General features: G+C 37.8%; 5 protein-coding genes across 6 annotated transcripts in view; 2 read left to right on the plus strand and 3 right to left on the minus strand.

Moving 5' to 3' along the window:
- The window catches only part of LOC111799182 (14-3-3-like protein), a 2,600-nt gene extending 1,681 nt beyond the window's left edge, over positions 1-919 (plus strand). The window contains exons 3-4 of the mRNA XM_023682607.1: positions 193-309; positions 579-919. Of these exons, the coding sequence (XP_023538375.1) occupies positions 193-309; positions 579-638 (177 nt within the window). The 3' untranslated portion in view covers positions 639-919. The remainder of the gene's footprint in view (positions 1-192; positions 310-578) is intronic.
- Positions 920-3,167: 2,248 nt separating this feature from the next.
- On the minus strand, positions 3,168-4,983 carry LOC111798360 (VQ motif-containing protein 9-like). The gene has a single exon (XM_023681451.1). It carries the CDS (start codon positions 4,172-4,174, stop codon positions 3,233-3,235), a length of 942 nt encoding a protein of 313 aa, XP_023537219.1. The 5' UTR covers positions 4,175-4,983; the 3' UTR covers positions 3,168-3,232.
- A 1,822-nt stretch (positions 4,984-6,805) lies between these two features.
- LOC111798361 (cytochrome c oxidase subunit 6b-1-like) lies at positions 6,806-9,920 on the plus strand. Its single transcript, XM_023681452.1, has 5 exons — positions 6,806-7,003; positions 8,211-8,501; positions 8,615-8,697; positions 9,443-9,524; positions 9,616-9,920. The coding sequence occupies exons 1-5, from the start codon at positions 6,962-6,964 to the stop codon at positions 9,667-9,669; spliced, it is 552 nt and encodes a 183-aa protein (XP_023537220.1). The 5' UTR covers positions 6,806-6,961; the 3' UTR covers positions 9,670-9,920.
- Positions 9,921-9,949: 29 nt separating this feature from the next.
- On the minus strand, positions 9,950-11,198 carry LOC111798362 (histone H3.3). Of its 2 annotated transcripts, XM_023681454.1 has the most exons (4): positions 11,092-11,198; positions 10,642-10,713; positions 10,462-10,538; positions 9,950-10,355 (listed from the first exon to the last, which is right to left on the minus strand). In XM_023681454.1, the coding sequence occupies exons 2-4, from the start codon at positions 10,711-10,713 to the stop codon at positions 10,094-10,096; spliced, it is 411 nt and encodes a 136-aa protein (XP_023537222.1). In that variant the 5' UTR covers positions 11,092-11,198; the 3' UTR covers positions 9,950-10,093. The 2 variants fall into 2 exon arrangements, with proteins under 2 accessions (XP_023537222.1, XP_023537221.1); XM_023681453.1 differs by lacking the exon at positions 11,092-11,198 and having other exon boundaries at positions 10,642-10,740.
- Positions 11,199-11,974: 776 nt separating this feature from the next.
- LOC111798364 (O-fucosyltransferase 7-like) lies at positions 11,975-17,241 on the minus strand. The gene is made up of 12 exons (XM_023681455.1): positions 16,867-17,241; positions 16,303-16,401; positions 15,926-16,025; positions 15,779-15,846; positions 15,053-15,141; positions 14,756-14,936; positions 14,547-14,675; positions 14,324-14,457; positions 13,957-14,170; positions 13,551-13,735; positions 13,361-13,456; positions 11,975-12,570 (listed from the first exon to the last, which is right to left on the minus strand). Exons 1-12 carry the CDS (start codon positions 17,020-17,022, stop codon positions 12,420-12,422), a joined length of 1,602 nt encoding a protein of 533 aa, XP_023537223.1. The 5' UTR covers positions 17,023-17,241; the 3' UTR covers positions 11,975-12,419.
- Between the last annotated feature and the right edge of the window lie 3,331 nt (positions 17,242-20,572).

Genomic DNA, 20,572 nt, shown 5'->3' on the forward strand with positions numbered 1-20,572 from the left:
AAAAAAAAAAAAAAAAAAAAAAAAAAAAAAAAAAAATACTAACATCTTAATCATCGTATGCTTGCCTGGTTTCATTTTTTATGCCGACTGAGAATCCATATCTATAATGTTCCGCTTTGATTAACAGTTTCTTTTCATGAATCGATGTCAATCTACCATTTTATTCATTTGTAATTTTCATCCTTAAACCAGGCGTTTGATGAAGCCATCGCTGAGTTGGATACCCTTGGCGAGGAATCCTACAAGGATAGTACTTTGATTATGCAACTTCTCCGCGATAACCTCACTCTCTGGACCTCGGACATGCAGGTACACAAACTAAATTCACCCCACCTTTGGTTTTATGGCACATTTATTGAAAAAATCATTCCACAAAACGATACAGAAACAGTGATTGAATTGAAAAAATACGTTGCATATAGCTGCTCACTAGAATCTACTATTAAATCTATAATTGATTGGCGAATGAATCACCGAATGAAACCTTTCTTCCTCTTTCCTTTAAATCCCCACCATTGTTCAAGAATTACACCCTTTTACGCAATATTTTTGTTTGTTTTTCTTGATCTTTGTTTCAGGACGAGGGTGCGGATGAGATCAAAGAAGCTCCCCCCAAGCGCGAGGAAGAAAAGCAGTAAGATTAGTGAGTCCCCCACCCAAGTAGGGTTATGAACTTCTCCATAATATGTTTTTGATAGGAGAAGATGCTTGCTTCTTGTTGCTTAATTGGTACTATCCTGAGTTGTAAGGGCTCTCATGTCATTTGTTGCCGAATTGTGACCCGAGCTACAAAAACCTCGTTTACTTATTTTCTCCTTCATTTTTATTCTATAATCTAAAATCAGTTTTTGTTTGCTTCTCTTGTTTTACATTTTCAAGATGCATTTTGTCCAATAGAAGTGGATGACGTTGAATAGCATTGACCTCTATTTTGTCGCCTAGCTCTAATGGCTTCACGTTGAATACCCATTGGTTTTTGTTACAATTTTGCTTTAAATTCTTCCCCATTGTTCTTGGTAGTGCATAATTCCTTATTCTTTCTTCCATTCAAATGAAATTTGGAATATCGAATGGTTCCACGATGGAGTGGACGGGCCGGTGAGCCTCCAGGACAAGGAGACGGACACTACTAACCAAGCCAAGCCTAGTTCTCGCCCATAGGCGTTGGTAGCTTGCTTCCAAGCCTTGCCAACTATAATAAATAGTTGTGGCCACGGCCCCAAGAAACCTTAAGTGCTTGTACAATGCTCAAGTGGCTCTGGGCAACGAGTAGGATGGAGCTACTTTTGAAACTCTTAGTCAAGCGTGCCATTTATATTGAGGGAAGGGAAGGGTGGATTTGAGAGCCTTGTTTGTCCTATCTCGGGGTTGATGTTGGGATTCGATTTACGTAACTAAGAGAGCCATTCCATTTAGGGCGAGCCCGTGTGGTTATGGGGGCGGGCACGAGCGGTCTGGTGTCCGAGCCAATTGGTCAGACGACGAGGACTGAACTTATTAGATATTAGTATTAGCCGCCTATCCCGAAAGAAAATGGGATAATAGAAAGAACGGTAAGCGCGGGAGCTATAGGATTGGTTTTCCCCGACCGGCAGCAGCTGGGTTTCCCCATCTCTCCTAAACTTCCCCCGGTCTGCGGCCCGAGCTGTATGAGGCAGAAACTCGTCTCACGTACGGTTCGGAGGCCGAGCCCCACCCCAGCAGTAATGGTGCGGCTTAGGTCAACTAACACAAAGAAGATAGAGTTCACTCAACGATTGCCTTTGGGTTCCGAACTCCATATGGGGAAGGAGCGTTGTTGTTTGCGAGGTATCGACCATTTACATGGACCTACTTCTCATTCCATTTGTGGGAATTTGCTGATCTATAAACCGTCCCTAACGAACGATCGGCTCATCTTTGAGCATGATAAAGAACTTCGTGCCGACCAGTTGCCAATAAACTTTCCGGCCTCATATGAGAATGGAAAACAGGAGCATTTTCTACATCAGTGGATGACGAATCGCGAACATCAGAATTTCTGGTTGACCATGTTCCCAGAAAAAAGATACTTTCGAGAAAGGACGAGCACGACTGAAGTAGCTATACATACTAATCCATTTACAGATCTATATGCTTCGATTGGAACTGGAAGTTCCAGAACAGGCGGCTGGTATACCACCATAATGAAACTGCCTTTTCTTTTTTTGATTCGGATAGGATTTCTGTTGGCTTCGTTGGGAGGCTCGCGTAGTTTGTTACGTCAGCTACAAAAGGATAAGTTGCGTTGGAATTGAGAAAGTTCCGTGGAGTTCATAATTGCAATAAAGGAGGAGAAGTAGTGGGGCGCGTCAAGGCACTTCTTGGTCCCCGTCCGCCCGGCCTGCCGTCCCGCTCTGAAGAATTCATGGGCCGGAGAGCCTACAGGACAAGGGGCACTACTAACCAAACCAAGCCTAGTTCTCGCCGATAGGGGTAGCTTGCTAAAAAGCCTTGACAACTAGAAGAAAGAGTTGTGGCCACGGCCCCAAGGAGCCTTAAGCACTTGTACAATGCTCCAGTGGCTCTGGGCAACGAGTAGGATGGAGCTACTTTTGAAACTCTTAGTCAAGCGTGCCATTTATATTGAGGGAAGGGAAGGGTGGATTTGAGAGCCTTGTTTGTCCTATCTCGGGGTTGATGTTGGGATTCGATTTCGATTCGATTTCGAATTTTTACTACATTTTTTAATAAGTCTAATAATATTTAATAAGCTAAAGTATAATATAGTTGCGAATAATTTTATTAACTAGTTGACAGAGATTTTAAAATTATTTAATAAAAAAATTTTCTTTTGAAATTAAAATGTAAATAAACGCTGAGACAGTTGACAATTGACATATTTTCCATAAATAATTTAATCTCGAGCTTATCGAAATGGAAAATAAAATAAAAATTTGGACGGTGATGCCCCTCGAATAAGATTCGCACTCATAGTCTTTGAAATCGATGAACTATAAATAAATTGTTCAAGGATTCTCTCTTTTTTTTTTTTTTTAAGTGGTTGAATAATAAAAATTATTTTAAAAACAATTTGAAGACAAAATAAAATAAAATAAAATAAAAATACACCTTAGTAATTCTCAAAAAGAAAAAAAACACTTCCCAGTTAAATTCCAGAGTGAATAATAAAATAAAATAATATAATAGGGTTTTTTGGTCTTTTTCTTCCATTAAAACGACGGCGTTTGGTGAATGTCGAGCACGGAGGGGACTAGTCGCCGATCCATCTTGGGCTTGACGCGGGAACAGTAGGCGAGAGCGGCAACTGCGGAAACCCTAATTGACCTATTGATGGCGAAAACGTCAGATTCGGGGAAGGGAACACTCCATGCGAGGACATTGGCGAGTTCAAGCATCCAAATGGCAGTGGTGATGATGGTGGCACTGGAAACTGCGGATGTGAGGACTGTAACATTGCAGATGATGGCGGGAGAGGCATTGTTCCTTGCTGCTGTGCGGCGAAATTGTTCCAGCCGGAGGAGACCAGAGGGCCGAGTGGGGAGAATCCTTGCGGCGGCGGTGGATTTGAATCCGCGGTAGGAATTGAATTCTGGATGTATCGCATGTAAGCGGAGACAGGGGATTCCGCTGCTGCGTGGACGGTTGGAAGTGGAGGCAACGGCGACAATGGTGTCATAGGCCGTCCGCCAAGGCCGAAATTCGCGGCGGTCGCATTGTTTAGTAGCTGCTGTGGAGGAGGCATATTGGTGTTTAGAGGAGGAGGACGATTGGTAACATGCGCGAGAGGAGGAGGGCGGATTCGATGGAGGCGAGAGCTTTGGGGTTTAGGAGGTTGAATAGGCGGAGGATTTGAGAATCGTTCGTGAGCCGGTGAGCCTGTAAGTTTCTGAACCACATCTCGGAAGTCATTCTTGTTAATGTTATACACCGGCGGCTGGTGCTGCTGCGCCTGTAGATTCTGTTGTTGCTGAGTTTGAACTGGAGGTGGTGCCGATTGAAGTCGATTCTGCAGATTGTTGAAGCTCGGATTGTTTTGATTCAAGGGAGCATCAAAGCCAGGCTTTCTCAGCTGGGGAGTGGCCTTGGAAATCTTGTGGGATAGCTTGCTGAGATTCAGATTACCATGGTCTCTTCCTATGCCAGTGCTACTGGTACTGGTCGATTCTACAGATTCTTGACAGCTTTTATCCATAATATGTATTATCTAACACAAACAGATCACAGCCGCCACTGATTTTTGTTATCTAATCTATACAAACAGAGGGATCAGGCATACAGGAGTTGCAGCAGACAGCTCTAGGAGTGGTGGGGATGGTGGCCTACGTCTCTTCTCCTCACAGAACTCGGTGAGTAGGGACACAAACCCTCTGTATTGCTCACTATATATAATATCATTTCAAGCTTGAAATGTTCAGAAAATGGTTGAATGAAAGGCCCCAATCTTCTTCTTTTGAAACTATTTTGACTGGTTTTTTTTACTCATTAAAGATGATTTTCTGCTTTATTGATAGCCATTGCTGCATTGTTGGGTATTTGATAATAGCATAATGGTTTGAATTTATAACTCATTATGGCTTAATGAAAAGGTGTGAAAGCAAAAGAAGTACCATGCCTGTATCTCTTATGGGCTCTGTCATTTGCTTCTTTTGGTCACTATAATTCTTGTCTTTCAGTATAATTACAAAAGGGAAGGGGACATGACCCGTAAAAGAAGGCATGCAGCTGTTCTGTTCACTGCTTTTCATTTGCTAATTTACCTTTAATCTAACGGCACTGTTGCTAATTTCGTAATTAAGCGCATGATAATGGAAGGGTAATCCAATCCCACGTCTCTAAATCTTAGCTTGCGTCTGCTTGTTGTCGTGCATGTGATCTGGATTAAAAATCACTGTTTCTGGTCAAAGTTCAAGAAACGGTCTGTGTTCTTTTGGGTCTGTGTTCTTTTGGTAGATCATCATCATCGTCGTTTTCATTTACTTTGGACCCATTAGCCGTAAAAGATTCTTTAGTTGAAGCATTTCATCTTTTTCTTTTAATCATTTAATGTGAATTATAAACTGTTTGGTTACATGATTTGACAATTATATGTTGAACACATTGTAGGGAAAATTTTATGCATTTTGTAAGATCCCACATCAGTTAGAGAGGAGAACGAAACATTCTTTGTAAGAGTGTGGAAACCTCTCCCTAGCAGACGTGTTTTAAAAACCTTAGGGGAAGCCTGAAAGGGAAAGTCCAAAGAGGACAATATCTGTTAATGGTGGGCTTGAGTTGTTACAAATGGTATCAGAGCCAAACATCGGGTGATGTGCCAGTGAGGAGGCTGAACCCTAAGGGGGGTGGACACGAAGTAGTGTGCTAGCAAGGAGGTTGAGCCCTAAGGGGGGGACACGAGATGGTGTGCCAACAAGGATGCTGGGCCCCGAAAGGGGTGGATCGGAGAGTCCCACATCGATTAGAGAAGGGAACGAGTATCAGCGAGAACGTTAGGCTCTGAAGGGGTTGGATTGTGAGATCCCACATCAGTTGGAGAGGAAAACGAAATATTCTGTATAAGGGTGTAGAAATCTCTCCCTAGCAGTCACATTTTAGAAACCTTGAGGGGAAGCCTGATAGGAAAAACCCAATATGCCCGTGGTGGGGACTTGAGCGGTAGATTTGATGATGATTTATGGTTTTGAATGACATCTTTGTTGAATAGGGTGTGTTTTGGAGTAGTGAAAAAGAGTAATACTTGGAAGGATGAGTTGTATTTTGAAGAATAAAGAGCGATGGAAGTATAAAGGCTTGAGACATTAGGTGATAAAGATGATGAGGGCTCTACTTGGTAGTAGTGAAAGATTCAGTGGGAATCTATGAATTATTATTATTGTATTGTAAAAGAAATAAACAAATACATTATTTTGTTCAAAATTAGGTAAGAAAGTGAAAGATGGGAAAAGAGGAAGACTGGCACCATTGTTGAAAGCTCAAAGGAAAGGGTTGGTCCACCAAACAAATGCAATCATTATTTACACTCCAAAAAGGTGTAATACTAATGGTTTCCTTACTTAATCNCAACAATGCAATCATTATTTATGATAAAGAAATCCTTGACACTCCAAAAAGGTGTAATACTAATGGTTTCCTTACTTAATCCTACCAAATATTTTAGGTTTTATGTGTTACTTCTAAATCTCTCGTGGTGTGCTAGTAAATATTGTATGCTTTAGTTTGTTACGTATCGTCATTAGTCTTATAGTTTTACAATGCGTCTACTAGAGAGAGGTTTCCACACTATTATGCTTCGTTCTTCTCTCCAACCGATATGAGACCTCACAATACACCCTCATTGGGGCCCCATTGTCTTCGTTGGCACACTGCTTGGTGTCTAGTTCTTGTACTATTTGTAACTACTCAAACCCACCACTAGCAGATATTGTCTTTTTGGCTCGTTGCGTATCGTTGTCAGCTTCGTGATTTTAAAACTCATTTGCTAGGGAGAGGTCTCTACACCCTTATGCTTCGTTTTTCTCTTCAACCGATGTAGGAGCTCACAAGGTTTAAATGCTCGAGTTTGAAGCTCTTTCAAACCTAGAACCACTACTTTTACTCGAGCTAGAAATTAATTAAAAAAAGATTGTACTAAAATGATACTTCTCACAAATCTCAAGACTTCATGTAAAACAAGGAAGGTCTTAGAGTTTACCACTTTTTATTTTGTAGATTAATTTGTACTTGTTGGGCCCTTATTAAAATATGAGGCCCATTAAAGCCCATAGTCTAAACCAAAGGTGTGACGTGGCAAGTTGTGATTGGATACCGCAGTTGCTCTTTCGATTCTGCTGGAATCATCGTAACCAGTGTATGGTCAATCTTAACCTAACCAACGAGTTAGAGTTTCTTCCTCCTTCGTTTGCCCTTCCTGCTGCCGCCTCTGTTGTCCAATCGTTGCGTTTGTAGCTGCAACTGGATCGGATCGCTTCTTCTTCTTTCATCCATGGCGGAAGCGCAGAGCGAAAATGCCCCGTCCTTAGCTGAGGTTTTTTTTTTTTTTTTTTTTTTTTTTTTTTTTTNTTTTTTTTTTTTTTTTTAATTTTTTACAGCTTTAACAGTCTCGAATTTCTTCGTAAATCCTAAATGTTTGTTTTAGCTTCGTTTTTCCTTCTTTTTTGCAATATTCTCCTGGTTATGCATTTTAATGGATCGATTTAGGATTGATTTTGATAGATCGATTGTTATACGGCAGGAATTCTTCAATTATGAAGATACGTGGTGTTTTTTTTCTGTTGTAAATTCGAACTTCTTAGTGTTGAGGAAATAATTGAAGAACGGTAGTAAATTCTCTAGATTAGATCCCCCGGTTCCATATGAAATAATACTTGAGCTTTTTTATCATTATTGGATTGCCAGGTTGTTCACCTTCGAGTTCTGGTGGGTTTAATTTACTGTCTTTTTATTATTTGCTGTTAAAAGATCAATGTGTTTCACCAAGTTTGAAAGATCTTTATCAACGAACTCAACCTTTTGCCTGATTTTGCATTGGAATGGAAGCTGAGAATCATTATGGATCATATCTTCCCACTGAAAATCGTTTCTTGATTTAGTTAATGCCTTCACCTAACTTCTCTGTAGAAAAGAGAGAGAAGAAAAGAAACGGGCTTGAGCTGCTTGGTTTACGAGAGGAATCTCAATGAATTCAAAGTTAATATTTAGTGAGTTTTATGTGACATCCCACCACGGTTGGAAAGGGGAACAAAACATTCTTTATAAGTGTGTGGAAACCTCTCTTTATAGATGTGTTTTAAAACCGTGAGATTTACAGCAATACATAACGGGCTGAAGCGGACAATATTTGCTTGTGGTGGGTTTGAGCTGTTATAAATGTTATCAAAGCTAGGCACCAAGCGGTGTGCCAACAAAGATGCTGGGTCCCAAAGGTCCCAAAGGAAGGTGGATTGTGAGATCCCACATTGATTGGGGAAGGGGAACGAAACATTCTTTATAAGGGTGTGGAAACTTCTCTCTAGTAGACGTGTTTTAAAACCGTGAGGCTAACGGCAAAACGTAACGGGCCGAAGCGGACATATCCGCTAGCGATGGGCTTGAACGGTTACATTTTACCTTGATTTGTCATTCTCATCTAGAGGAACATTTCATAGAGACTGACCTCTTTTCTTTTACAAAGTCAGTATCATAATGTTCATATTTGAGAATTGGGGATAACTTTCTGTTAATTTGGCTTTCAGCAATATTCATTGGAAGATAAAGTGGAGAAGGTGGATATAGCAGAGCCCTCTGAAGTGAAAGAGGTAGAGAACTCAGAAAATGTTCCTCCTCCTGCAGAAGTTGTCGTGAAGAATGACGACCCACCCGTTGAAGCCGATGCTGCCGATCAAGGCGGTGACAACACTCCTGTCGACGAAAACAATGAAGATGCATCGGCAGCTGCTGCTGCTGCTGAGCAAGAAAGCAGCGGAGCTGGAGACGAGGAAAATTCTGGTGATCAAGAAAGCAGCAATGAGGCACCTGAGATTAAGGTTGTTGCTGACACTGATGATCAACAATGCATTCGTTTGTTTTTTAATACATAGACATTATTAAGGCATCTCTTAGTTTGTTTGTTCATATTATTTGGTTTGCTCATTTGCAGCTTGAAACAGCTCCAGCAGATTTCCGGTTCCCTACTACAAATCAAACTAGGCATTGCTTCACTCGCTATATTGAGTACCATAGGTAATTTTTAATGTTCTTTTCTTCAGTTCTTGTTTCTTCTTAGGCCTTATTTCATAAGCTTCTGAATCATGAAAATTAAGCTTATAATTACTAGTTAAGCCTGTAGATTTCTCTGTCTTTGCTGTTGCTATTGTTTTGGTCTAAGAATTCAAATGTTTCTTAAAAGTCGAAAACAAGGCAAATGTGTGTGTTTACTATTGTTTTGGCCACGAATTCAAATGGTTCTTAAAAGTCGAAAACAAGTCAAATATACGTCCTTGCTATTGTCTTGGCCAAGAATTCATATGTTTCTTAATCGTCGAAAACAAGGCAAATGTATGTCTTTGCTATTGTTTTGTCCATGGATTCAGATGTTTCTTAAAAGTCGAACACAAGGCAATTGTATATCTTTGCTATTGTCTTGGCCAAGGAAAATATACGTCTTTGCTATTGTCTTGGCCAAGAATTTAAATGTTTCTTAAACGTCGAAAACAAGGCAAATGTATGTCTTTGCTATTGTTATGTCCATGAATTCAGATGTTTCTTAAAAGTCGAACACAAGGCAATTGTATATCTTTGCTATTGTCTTGGCCAAGGATTCAAATGTTTCTCAAACATCAAGAAGTAAAATATACGTTTTTGCTATTCTTTTGGTCAAGAATTCATATGTTTCTTAAACGTCAAAAACAAGGTAAATGTACATCTTTGCCATTGTTTTGACCCAGAATTCAAATGGTTAGCTGAAGCTTCTTTGTGATGAGTACAGATGCATACAAGCGAAAGGGGAAGGTGCTCCAGAGTGTGACAAATTTGCAAAATACTATCGTTCTCTATGCCCAAGTGAATGGGTATGCTTTCAAATGACTCGATGTGTATGCGCGTGCGTGTGCGTGTTTCATTTCATTACTAAAGCTGTGTGTTTTTTGATAATTGTTGCAGGTAGAGAGGTGGAATGAGCAAAGGGAGAACGGCACCTTCCCAGGTCCACTGTAGGAGTTAAGCCACACGCTGTGCCCTTAAATTCCAAATAAACTATCTCCTCAAACAATTGAGTTCATAATTTCCGGCTGGTTTTTGGTCTTTTATTCAAAATCCAATTTCAGCCAAGTTTGTTGATGCGACGACTCCCTGTTTCTTCAATGATTATGTTCCAATCCAATAAGACAATGAAGAAATTTGATCTCTTTTTTCTCATTGCATACTTTTGACGATCATGAATGAAGAAATTTAAAGAACAAACTCAATTTGATTGGAAGAATCGATGAACTACGCATTTGAAATTCACAAACTATGACATTCAAAGTTAAACTAAGATTGTGTTTATAGTTGCAAAAAGCTCAATTTTTACACATCGGTTGAGATTGGAGCACAGGAAAAATATTATATTGATGATGCATTGACTAATCTGGGAAGCTAGTTAAGCTCTTTCCCCACGAATTCTTCTGGCAAGTTGAATATCTTTGGGCATTATTGTAACGCGCTTGGCATGAATGGCGCAGAGGTTGGTGTCTTCGAACAGCCCAACCAGGTAAGCTTCAGCCGCCTCTTGCAAAGCCAAAACCGCGTGGCTTTGGAACCGCAGATCTGTCTTGAAATCCTGTGCAATTTCACGAACAAGCCTCTGGAATGGGAGCTTGCGAATTAGAAGCTCTGTGCTCTTCTGGTACTTGCGAATTTCTCTGCAACACATTACATTAAAACGACGCCATGAGATTTCATATGAACAAGATAAACCATCAATGATCTGTTCGTATGAACAACGATTATAGATAAAAGGTTACACACCGAAGAGCAACTGTTCCTGGGCGGTATCTGTGTGGTTTCTTCACGCCTCCAGTAGTTGGGGCGGACTTACGCGCAGCCTATGAAAATATTGGTAATGGCGACAATTATATTAGGGTTAGGGTTAAGAAACAAATGTCAATGAGCATTGAGAATTTAAGTTCCAATCTTCCATGTTCACACCTTAGTAGCAAGCTGCTTCCTGGGAGCTTTTCCACCAGTGGATTTGCGAGCGGTTTGCTTGGTACGAGCCATCTGCATAGACATCGCTCAATCAAAACAAAACAGATTGCTAAAACAACTTCATTAAAATTGCGTTCCGCTCCGTTTCTCAATTAGAATGACCAAGAACATCTGACGATTGTTCTATAATCAGTAAATTCGAGGCAACTAATAGATTTAACCTACTTCTTCCTACTCCTCCTTCAGAAAACTTTGGACGAATTCTTCGATTATTATGTTTAGGTTTCAAAAGAAGTAGTCCTACCAAATCGACTCCAGAAAGTAAAGCTAATCATCAATTATAATCTATTAGAAAGAATTTGAGCAGAAAATCAGAACATATCGAGAGTGATCATACCAAGCAATTGCAAGAAAAGAAAAGGAAGATTAAGGAGGCGAAGAGAAGCTAACCTGTACGTCGAAGAAGCGCTTGAAAACCGAGAGAGAATTGAGGAGCTCGAATAGATTGGGATTTAATTCGAAAACAAATGAATTAAGCGCTTTATATAGGACGGCGCTCCCCGTCCGAGCGGATGGATATGATTGGCCTTCACTGTGCTGCTTTGTACTTAATCGGACGGTACGAGTGGATGAATGGACGGTTGAGATGCGCTTTCCGGAACACCAAACGGATCGTGAAAATGACGTGGCGGTTCCTTATTGGTCCCTGGGACGCTAGAAAATTTTGAAAGGTAAGTGACCGCCTAAATTTTAATTTTTAATTTTTAATTTTTAATTTTTTTTTTGTTATTGACCTAATTAATATTTTTTAAAAAATAAATCTATCTTGCACAAAATTAGAAGTTTATTGTATTATTAGACAAAAAAAAAAAAATTAATTTTATATTTAATAAATTAGTTTGTTTTTATATTTTTATACGGAGCTAATAAGCATAAAACATGTGAGATTTCACATCGATCGAAGAGAGAAATGAGTGCCAACTTGGACGATGGGTCTTAAAGGTGGGTGGATTATGAGATCCTGCATCGATTGGAGAGGAAAACGAGTATCAGCAAGGACACTAGACTCCGAAGAGGTGAATTGTAAAATCCGACAAACAGAGAAAAATGAAACGTTTTTTATAAGAGAATGAAAACCTCCCATGTCAGACGCATTTTAAAAATCTTGAAGAGAAGTCGGAAGAAACAATATTTGCTAGTAGTGGGTTTGGGCTGTTACAGAACACGTAACCTTATACTAACTTATTATTATTACAAAAATAAAACAAATTTTAATAGTATTTTCAACACTTACCATATTTGCTTAAAATTAGCATTGTACAATCATTCAAATACGTAACAATATTAGGAATGCTCGAGTTCAATGAACACTACTAATATGGTGATAATTTGTTCATCCATGGCCGAAACAGGGCTTCATAAAATTACTACAAAGTTAGGCAGCCGATAAAAGAACCTACGTTGCATTTAAAAACAGTGCAACATTACATTAAAGGAACTATAGTGAATTTTGCATCATTGAAATTAATAAAATTGCTTCAATTCTTACCTCATTATTGTATTAAATTACTATAGCATGGAAACAATTAGGCTTAGTAACCCCTCTGCGTAAAGGGATCGTCCCTCGACCTCTTATACCACCGCCGACTACCAAAACCCGGTTATAAACACTCCGTCGCTCTGGCTGACTGTAACGATGTACAGCCAGTGACCAGGTTGACGGGTCGTCTGCCTATACATCCTATTCTAGGTGAATCTTATATTGCTATTTGGTTGAACTATCTGAAAATGGTCATGTTTCCAGTTGGTATTTCTCTTTGACATAAACAATCTGGCAAAGGGTTAACATAAAAGGCCTCTTCTGATCGGAACCTGTCCATGCCTTTGGTTCCTGAAATGGGGCCTTTTCTCTTCCTCGCAGAGCCTTGCCTGAGAAAACAGGTTTCAGAGCAAAATCAAATACAAGTTTTGAACAACTCGTTATTCATGACGGGTGGTTGTACGGTAAAAATTAGTCAAAAGGTAAACAGCTGCTCCTTGGTGTTTATTTCTTTATAGAATATTACTAAACCGTTGAGGATGGTTGGGAGGGAGTCCCACGTTGGCTAATTTAGAGAATAATCATGGGGTTATAAGTAAGGAATACATCTTCATTGGTACGAGGCCTTTTGAGGAACCCAAAGCAAAGTCATGAGAGCTTATTTTCAAAGTGGAAAATATCATACCATTGTGGAGGTTCGTGGTTCCTAACATAGTATCAAAGTCATACCCTTAACTTAGTCATGTCAATAAAATCCTCAAATGTCAAATAAATAAGTTGTGAGATTTGAAAATGTAGTAAAAAATGATTCAAGTGTCAAACAAAGGGTGTACTTTGTTCGAGAACACTAGAGAAGGAGTCCAGCCTCGATTACGGAGAGGCTGTTCAAGAGCTCCATAGGCCTTAGAGGAGGCTCTATAGTGTACTTTGTTCGAGGGGAGGATTGTTGGGAGGGAGTCTCACATTGACTAATTTAGGGATTGATCATGGGTTTATAAGTACGGAATACATCTCTATTGGTATGAGACATTTTAGAGAAGTCTAAAGCAAAGCCACGAGAGTTTATGCTCAAAGTCGTCAAAGTCGACAATATCATACCAGGGTAGAGATTCGTACAATATCCCATTGACTAACTAATAATATGAGAAGAAAAACACGGCTATAATGAGTTCGCAGTACCTTCTCTTGTGCATCTCAAAAATTCGGTTGGCCAAATTTTTCCCTTCTTTCATTGTTCCCTGATCAAGTTTGTCGAACAAACGAACAAGCCCTTTCCTGATAGACAATAACAAGATGACACAAACAGCTTCAGTGAAAGCAATTGAAAGGTTGTTAAAGCAGAAGATGCTTTTAATGTCAACTTTCTTGCCTGTCAGGAGATATAGTTTTCCTATGTCCAAGAAATCGCCGGTGACCTTCGACTGCTCTGGCCATATTCCCAGAGTATGAAGGAACAAAAACGTCACTCTCAACAGACACAATGTAGTCAAGGGCAGCCATTTGAGATGCATGATTGACAAAAGGTTCGAGCTCCTCAGCAGATGCTAATTTCTCCTGTAATTTTCAGAAAAAACAAATAAGCTATCATTCCACATACTTACTAGACAAAAGCTATGGATCAAATCAGCATAGCTAATAGGACGTCGGATTTGAGTTCTGTAAGTTCATGGAACCTTTTTCATGAATAAAAGCTATCGATTAAATTTTCGAAAGGACACTGCTCAGTGTTCTAGTTTTTTAGATTAAGAAACTTTAGGTGAAAAAGTTACAGTTACCTTGCTCATCAGTAATGGGTACCGTGCTTGAAGATTGGACATATGTGAATCGCCACCATAAATCTCTCCAGCTGCAATGTATATAGGAGTTTTTGATGGGTAGCCAAGTGCACTAAGAAATATTCCGACCTCCTTTGGTGTTAATGGGCAGAACCCTTTGGATCTTTGTTCCAAAGGATCTATCTCCTTTACCTTCCAATATGAAGTATTTTCTCTGCAAGTGTCCCCCAACACCACCACCACGAAAAAGGCAAAAGAAGAAGAGAAAGAAAATAAGAGGAATCAGGCATTGAACTCAACACACCACCAGTAGTTACGAGTGTACAATGTAACCAACCACATAAAGGATATAGAATGGGTTTTGTACCTAATCATCCTCAGCTCATCAGCTTCAGCAGGAGATAAATCATGTGTACATCCACTAAACGCAAGCATGTCCTTCTCATATCGTAAATGTAGAGCAATGTAAGGACCATGGGACCTCATTCGATCCACCAATAACTACAGCATACATTATAACTATTTATAATGACTAAAAGATGGGATATGATTACTCCAGCAGCAAACAAAAGAATATAACAGAATATTACTTTTCCCAAGGCTTCAATTTTAGGTGCAAAACGGAGGGCTTGATAACATGCACGGCAACGGAGCCTCTGTATATCTGAAGGTAGATTATTATTTGCTAATCGTGAATCAGATTTTGCAGCTCGAATAACCTAACAAAATATTGCACATTAATTAATGAAGAACAATAACTGGGATTTGCATTAACAAGATCCAAATGAAGTAGAAATACCTGAAATTCTTCCCAAAGGGTAGCAATCTCCTCCTCGTAATAATCCATACCTGACCAGCTTCTAAAATGCCTAACTATCTTCAAAGAAGAAGCCAATTCTTTAGGAAGCTTTTTTACCACTTTTACATCCATAGAAAGAGCACTGATAAAATGATCTTCATCAAAAACATCTGAGAAATTGCTGGAGATTACACAAATAAAGTAAACTAAATCATGGACTGGGCAACGTGACACAAGGAAAACCCACAAATAAAAGGAAAAACATTTGGGGAAAAAAAAAGATGAACAAGAGGAAACCTAGTGTCCTGCCAAAAAGATTGCTTATCAAGTTCTGGAATTACAAGGGTAGCATTAATAATGCGAGCTACAGCTACCATGTCACATATCTGCAATTCAAGAATGAAAATAGTTGTTAAAGACCAAAACTTCAATAGATTAGTTAAGAAGTATTCAAACATAATGAACGCAAAAGGACTTGGTAACAACTCTGGGATCTACAATATACTTACATAATGTGTAGAATACAAATTTCAGGACAGAACTATAAGCAAGAATTTTCAAAGCGTTGTATGTATACTGTGGCAATTAAGCTTTCCATAAGGTAACCATGAAAATCATATAATTTAGGGCTAATTTCTGAATGCTTTAGAATCCCTCCTCCAAGCACCCATGTTTTTACAATACAATTGGATACATAGTCAATAGCATAAAATGAGAGTGGGCCAAAATTTTGACTTTAGTGAGTGGGAGGGTTGAATGACTAAATTGAAAGGTAAAGAAACAAAACCGCCAAAATGTAAGGGAGACAACAGTCCACAATGAAATGAAGATAACATTCCAAACTGGAATATAGATAAATGACAAAGGAATAAACGTTCAGGAAGTAAAACTATTCTTTGAGAACTCTTATTAACATCATATGTACTGGTTCAATAAGAATTATATTTTAGCAAAAAGAAAAATGCCAAAACACTTGAGAGGAATAATTATTGGTACTATAATAATGTAGTGACAGGTACAAACCCCAGCACGCATTTGATTGAGTCCCCCATTTGTATGAACTAGAAGGTAACCTCGTGACTCCCCAGGAGCTGCATAGCGGATAAAAGTTCAGAGAATAAGTACAAGGGGTTTTCGTTTGGAACAAGATCAACTTAGGATCGTTCTTACATGTATAATTCGAACTAGGCTCTACACACGGCAAAAAGTCGCGGTTTGATGGAGGCTTCCATAGCTTGTCCAGACCCAGAACCAAGTTTGCACTGCCCAACTGTCAAGTCTAAAGGAGTGAAAAAGTGAAATGTGCATAACTTCTTATCAACAGCGAAATTACATATATTCAACTTCAAGCCAACCACAAAAACCTGATTACTTATTTTCATCAAAGATTAGAAAGATCGTGTTCTACTAATTGCTAAAAAAACAGTTACGAAGTAGAAAAGTCTCAGACGGCATATCATTTTTTCCAATTCTTTCCAGATCCTACTGATATTATTGAGGGCATTCTGCAAATGAATCATAACTACGGAGTTAAAGAAATGGAAAACCTTGCGAGAAGCAACAGGAGCTTTGGACAAATGGAGCGGAACAATCTCCTGAGTCCAGCTATTCTCAGTGCTCAACCTCTGATGTTTAAATTCACGTTGCTACATGATTAGGAACACAAAATATGTTAGCAGAAATTTTCCAAAATCAAAATCAGTGAAATCACTATTTCATAATGAGAAAACCTAAAACCATTCCGTCAAACATTTCACGAGTAAACTAGTCAACAAAATGACTCGAAGTCAAAGAATACCCTACCTAATCTCAATTCATAATCGAGAATAACTCACAGACAATATAATTAAAGAGTACACACACGAAATCGGACTACATCACACACAACCAAAACATAATAAAAGCTAAGCTATACAGTTCCTACACTGGTTCGTTGAATACGCACACTAGTAATTTCGAATTCAAACGCCAGAATCAGAAGTACTCCTTAGCAACATTTCAGAAATCAAACAAAATTGAAGAAACAAAGTTCAAAACACAATCATACATGAAGGAGAAAAGAAGAAATGAAGAGCGAGAGTAGAGATTCAGAGAAAGGAAAGATCACCAACCGTAGGAAGCTTGTGTGAATCGGAGAAGCCAGGGACTTGGGAGGACGGAAAAAAGTGAAGATGAACAGAAAGAAGCGCTAGTAAAGCTATAGAGCATATGGCGCAGGTTAGCAACTTCCTCAGCAGCACCACTGCTCTCCTCCTCCGCTTCAGCATCTCTCCTCTCTCTCCGCCGTCACTCTAAGCAATGGCCGAGCAAACCGCTTACAAAACACAACTGTTTTTCTCTCTCTCTTTCTCTGTCAGCCTCTGGCTTCGGCTTTGATGATCTCCGGCGAGAGGCGGCGAAGAGATCGGCACGGCAGAGAGGTGGATTGCTTAAGTTTTATGGTTGATTCTGGTACGGCATTCGGCCACACACTGCCTTTTGCTCGATACCATTTCCGCGTAGAGGAACAAAGATGAAATTACATATTGGGATTTAGTCACTTCCTGTGGGCCCCACATATTTTTTTTATTGGACACCAAATACCCTTCTAATTTCTTTTTCTTTTTTTTTCTTCTTTTTTTTCATTTTCCAAACTTATTTTCAAGAACCAACCTGTAATTGTAACTGCCGCCATTATTATGCGTTTTTCCCTCTCTAAGGACGCCATTATTATTATTATTATTATTCAAAATTATTGTCACTCCATATTTAATAATTTAATCATTATATAAAATAATTTCAATTATTCTAATTAATTAAATCGGGCATAAAATATGAATTATATTTTTTCGGATTTTGGTTCGTTTTAACCTTAAACTTAAAGTGTAACCGTACAAGCCTACCATTAGAAGATATTGTCTATTTTAGTCTGTTACGTATCGCCATCAACTTCACCGTTTTAAAACGCATCTACTAAAGATAAGTTTCCACACTCTTATACCCCATTTTCCACATATGCCTACCAAATATTGTACCTTTTAGCCTGTTAGGTATCGTCGTCATCTTTACAGTCTCAAAATGTGTCTACTGGGTAGAGGTTTCCACGCTCTTATACTCATTTTCCATATTCTTATACCCACTTAGGGACCCAATGTCTCCACTGACACACCGCTTAATGTCTGACTATGATACCATTTGTAACAGCTCTAACTCACTGCTAGCAAATATTGTCGGTTTTAGCCCATTGCTATCGCTGTCAACTTTACAGTCTTACAATGTGCTCGATAAATAGAGGTTTCCACACAATCTTAAATCGTATAGGTTCAATATGATTGATCGATCATTGAATTTTTTTAAGAATTATAATTTATGTTTTTTTTTTTTTAATTTTAGTGTTAAAAAAAAAAAAAAAAGTTTGCTAAAATGAGCTAGTCCATGAGGTGAGTTTGCTAAAATGAGCTAGTCCTCGTGAATTGTCGCCATCTTGCTTCCCACTTTTGGCATTGCACAATAATAACAATACCTAACCCTCTGCTCTATCCTTCTTCATACTCAAAAAGCAATTTCAAAAGCCGCTAAAAACTACTTTTTCTTTAAAATTAATTAACCACCTTAATCCTATACTTTATTGTAACCACTAATTATAACATATTATCGACCGTAATTCTTTTTTTTTACCGAAATTGATTGGAGCATTAACGGCTCGTGGTGGGCTACAAAATAATAATGGGATAGAGGTGTTTATATGATCTGATAATCAGACCAATCCAGATAACCCATAAAACATCTCAATCCCACTGACAAATCCAGATAACCCATAAAAACATCTCAATCCCACTGACAGATATTGTCCCCTTCAACCCATTATAAGGGTGTGAGATCCTACGTCCCATTGGGAGGGACACAAAACATTTTTTATAAGAGTGTGAAAACATCTCCACATTTTAAAACCTTGAAAATGATAGTGATACATAACGGGTCAAAACGGACAATATCGCAACCCAACCGAACCTGGGTTGGGTTAGATTTTTTTTATAGTTCGAGTAAGGTTGAGTTTTTTGAAAAACAAAAATTCAGTTCCATTCTCGGTTGACATTTGTCTGAGTGGTCAATTTAAAAACTCAAACCAACCCTATCCTATACTACTTTTTTTAAAAAAAAATTAAAATATATTCGAAGTTTATAGTCTAAATTAATGATGTGTTATGACGGTTAAACGTTTAATATTTGAACGTTACAAATTTTAGTTATTATATAACATATATTTAAAGATAAATATATATTTTTAAAATAATAATATATTTAAAGATAAATATATATATATTTAAAATAATAATAAAAAACAACCCGACAATCCAATTCAATTGATTTATGATATTATTTCACATAAACCAAAATAGGGAAAAGGAATAAAAAAAAGAAAAGAAAACATTAATTAATTCTATAAAAGAGAAAGCAAAGCATTACTTTTAATATTGAAAAATTCTTTACTTTAAACATCTTTTTCCTTCTTTAATCAAACCCTAAATCATGTGATTACCTTTTCCATTGTCGTTTTGACTTTCACATTTAATTTTTCTTTTTTTAAAAAAACCCTAATTTTTAGCCTTTACACGTGTCGTACAGACAAGACATCAGATCTCTGTCTTGCTACGTGGCATAATCCAGCTGGCCCCATACGGCTCCAAGTTCCAACATTGTACTGTAGATAATTTGAAAAAAATGGCCATAAAAAAAGGGCGCATAAAGTAACGACAAATCAGTGAGTGAAAAAAGCGAATGGTGTATACGTGGCGAAATGTCGGTGACGTGTTAGTGAGCATCATTAAAGACGCCGTGGGCCCATTTACAATGAGACTGTTTTTCTTTAAAAAAAAAAATATATAAAGTTTTTTAAAAATATTTTTTAAATAAAAAGTAAATCTTACGAATATTTTTATTAATTTAAAATTTTAAAATTTTAAATGGAAATTTATATGATTAATATAGGTACTTTTTTTTTGTAATTTATTCATTTTATTTTTATTGGTATAAAGTTCTCAAATAATTTAATCCATTGGCTAACTAGAGCGACCGAAAAAATAAATTAATTATAGAAATATAATTATTTATATTAATAATAAAGAAAAAAAATCATATGATTAATGATATTTATTCCGCTTACTTTTTAGAATTTAATTATTATGCAAATTTAGGTTGCAAAAATTAAATTAGTTAGTTAATACATCAAATCATAAATTTAATTTCAGTATAATTAGTACACATCAGATTGAAATAGAAACAGCCAAATTGGACCACGTCCACGTAGATCCGAATTTTAACGAGTGGACAAAAAGAGACCCCTGCATGACGGGTCACCCAAATACCATATTTCCAACGGTATATTTCGTCAATTTTTGGTGCCTCAATTTTTTTAAAAAAATATTTATATTGATGAGCTTGTCTTCATTTTTCCATTATTAGATTTGCATTAATGGAAAATAATCCCTGAATTATATATATATATATATATATATATATATATATATATATAAGTGCTCATAAAAATTTGTTCTTATTTAAAAAATATTTATATATAAATTAATTAAAACGTCAAACAAAAAATTGATATTACGATGACCTAAAATCGACGTGGTGGTAACTAAAATGCTTATATGAATTAAATATAAAAAATAAAAATAAAAAGACATTTAGATGGGTTGACTTTTTGTTGTGGTTGACTTTTTGTTGGGTCAGCGTAACATTGTTTTGAAGTCCACAACCCATGTGATGTTGGGCTTTTAACGGTCCTCACAGAGGAGACTTGAACTGGTTGATAGCCCAATAGGGACCCAAACA

The sequence above is a fragment of the Cucurbita pepo genome, chromosome LG07 (genome assembly GCF_002806865.2).
Source record: "Cucurbita pepo subsp. pepo cultivar mu-cu-16 chromosome LG07, ASM280686v2, whole genome shotgun sequence".
Lineage (NCBI taxonomy): Eukaryota > Viridiplantae > Streptophyta > Magnoliopsida > Cucurbitales > Cucurbitaceae > Cucurbita > Cucurbita pepo.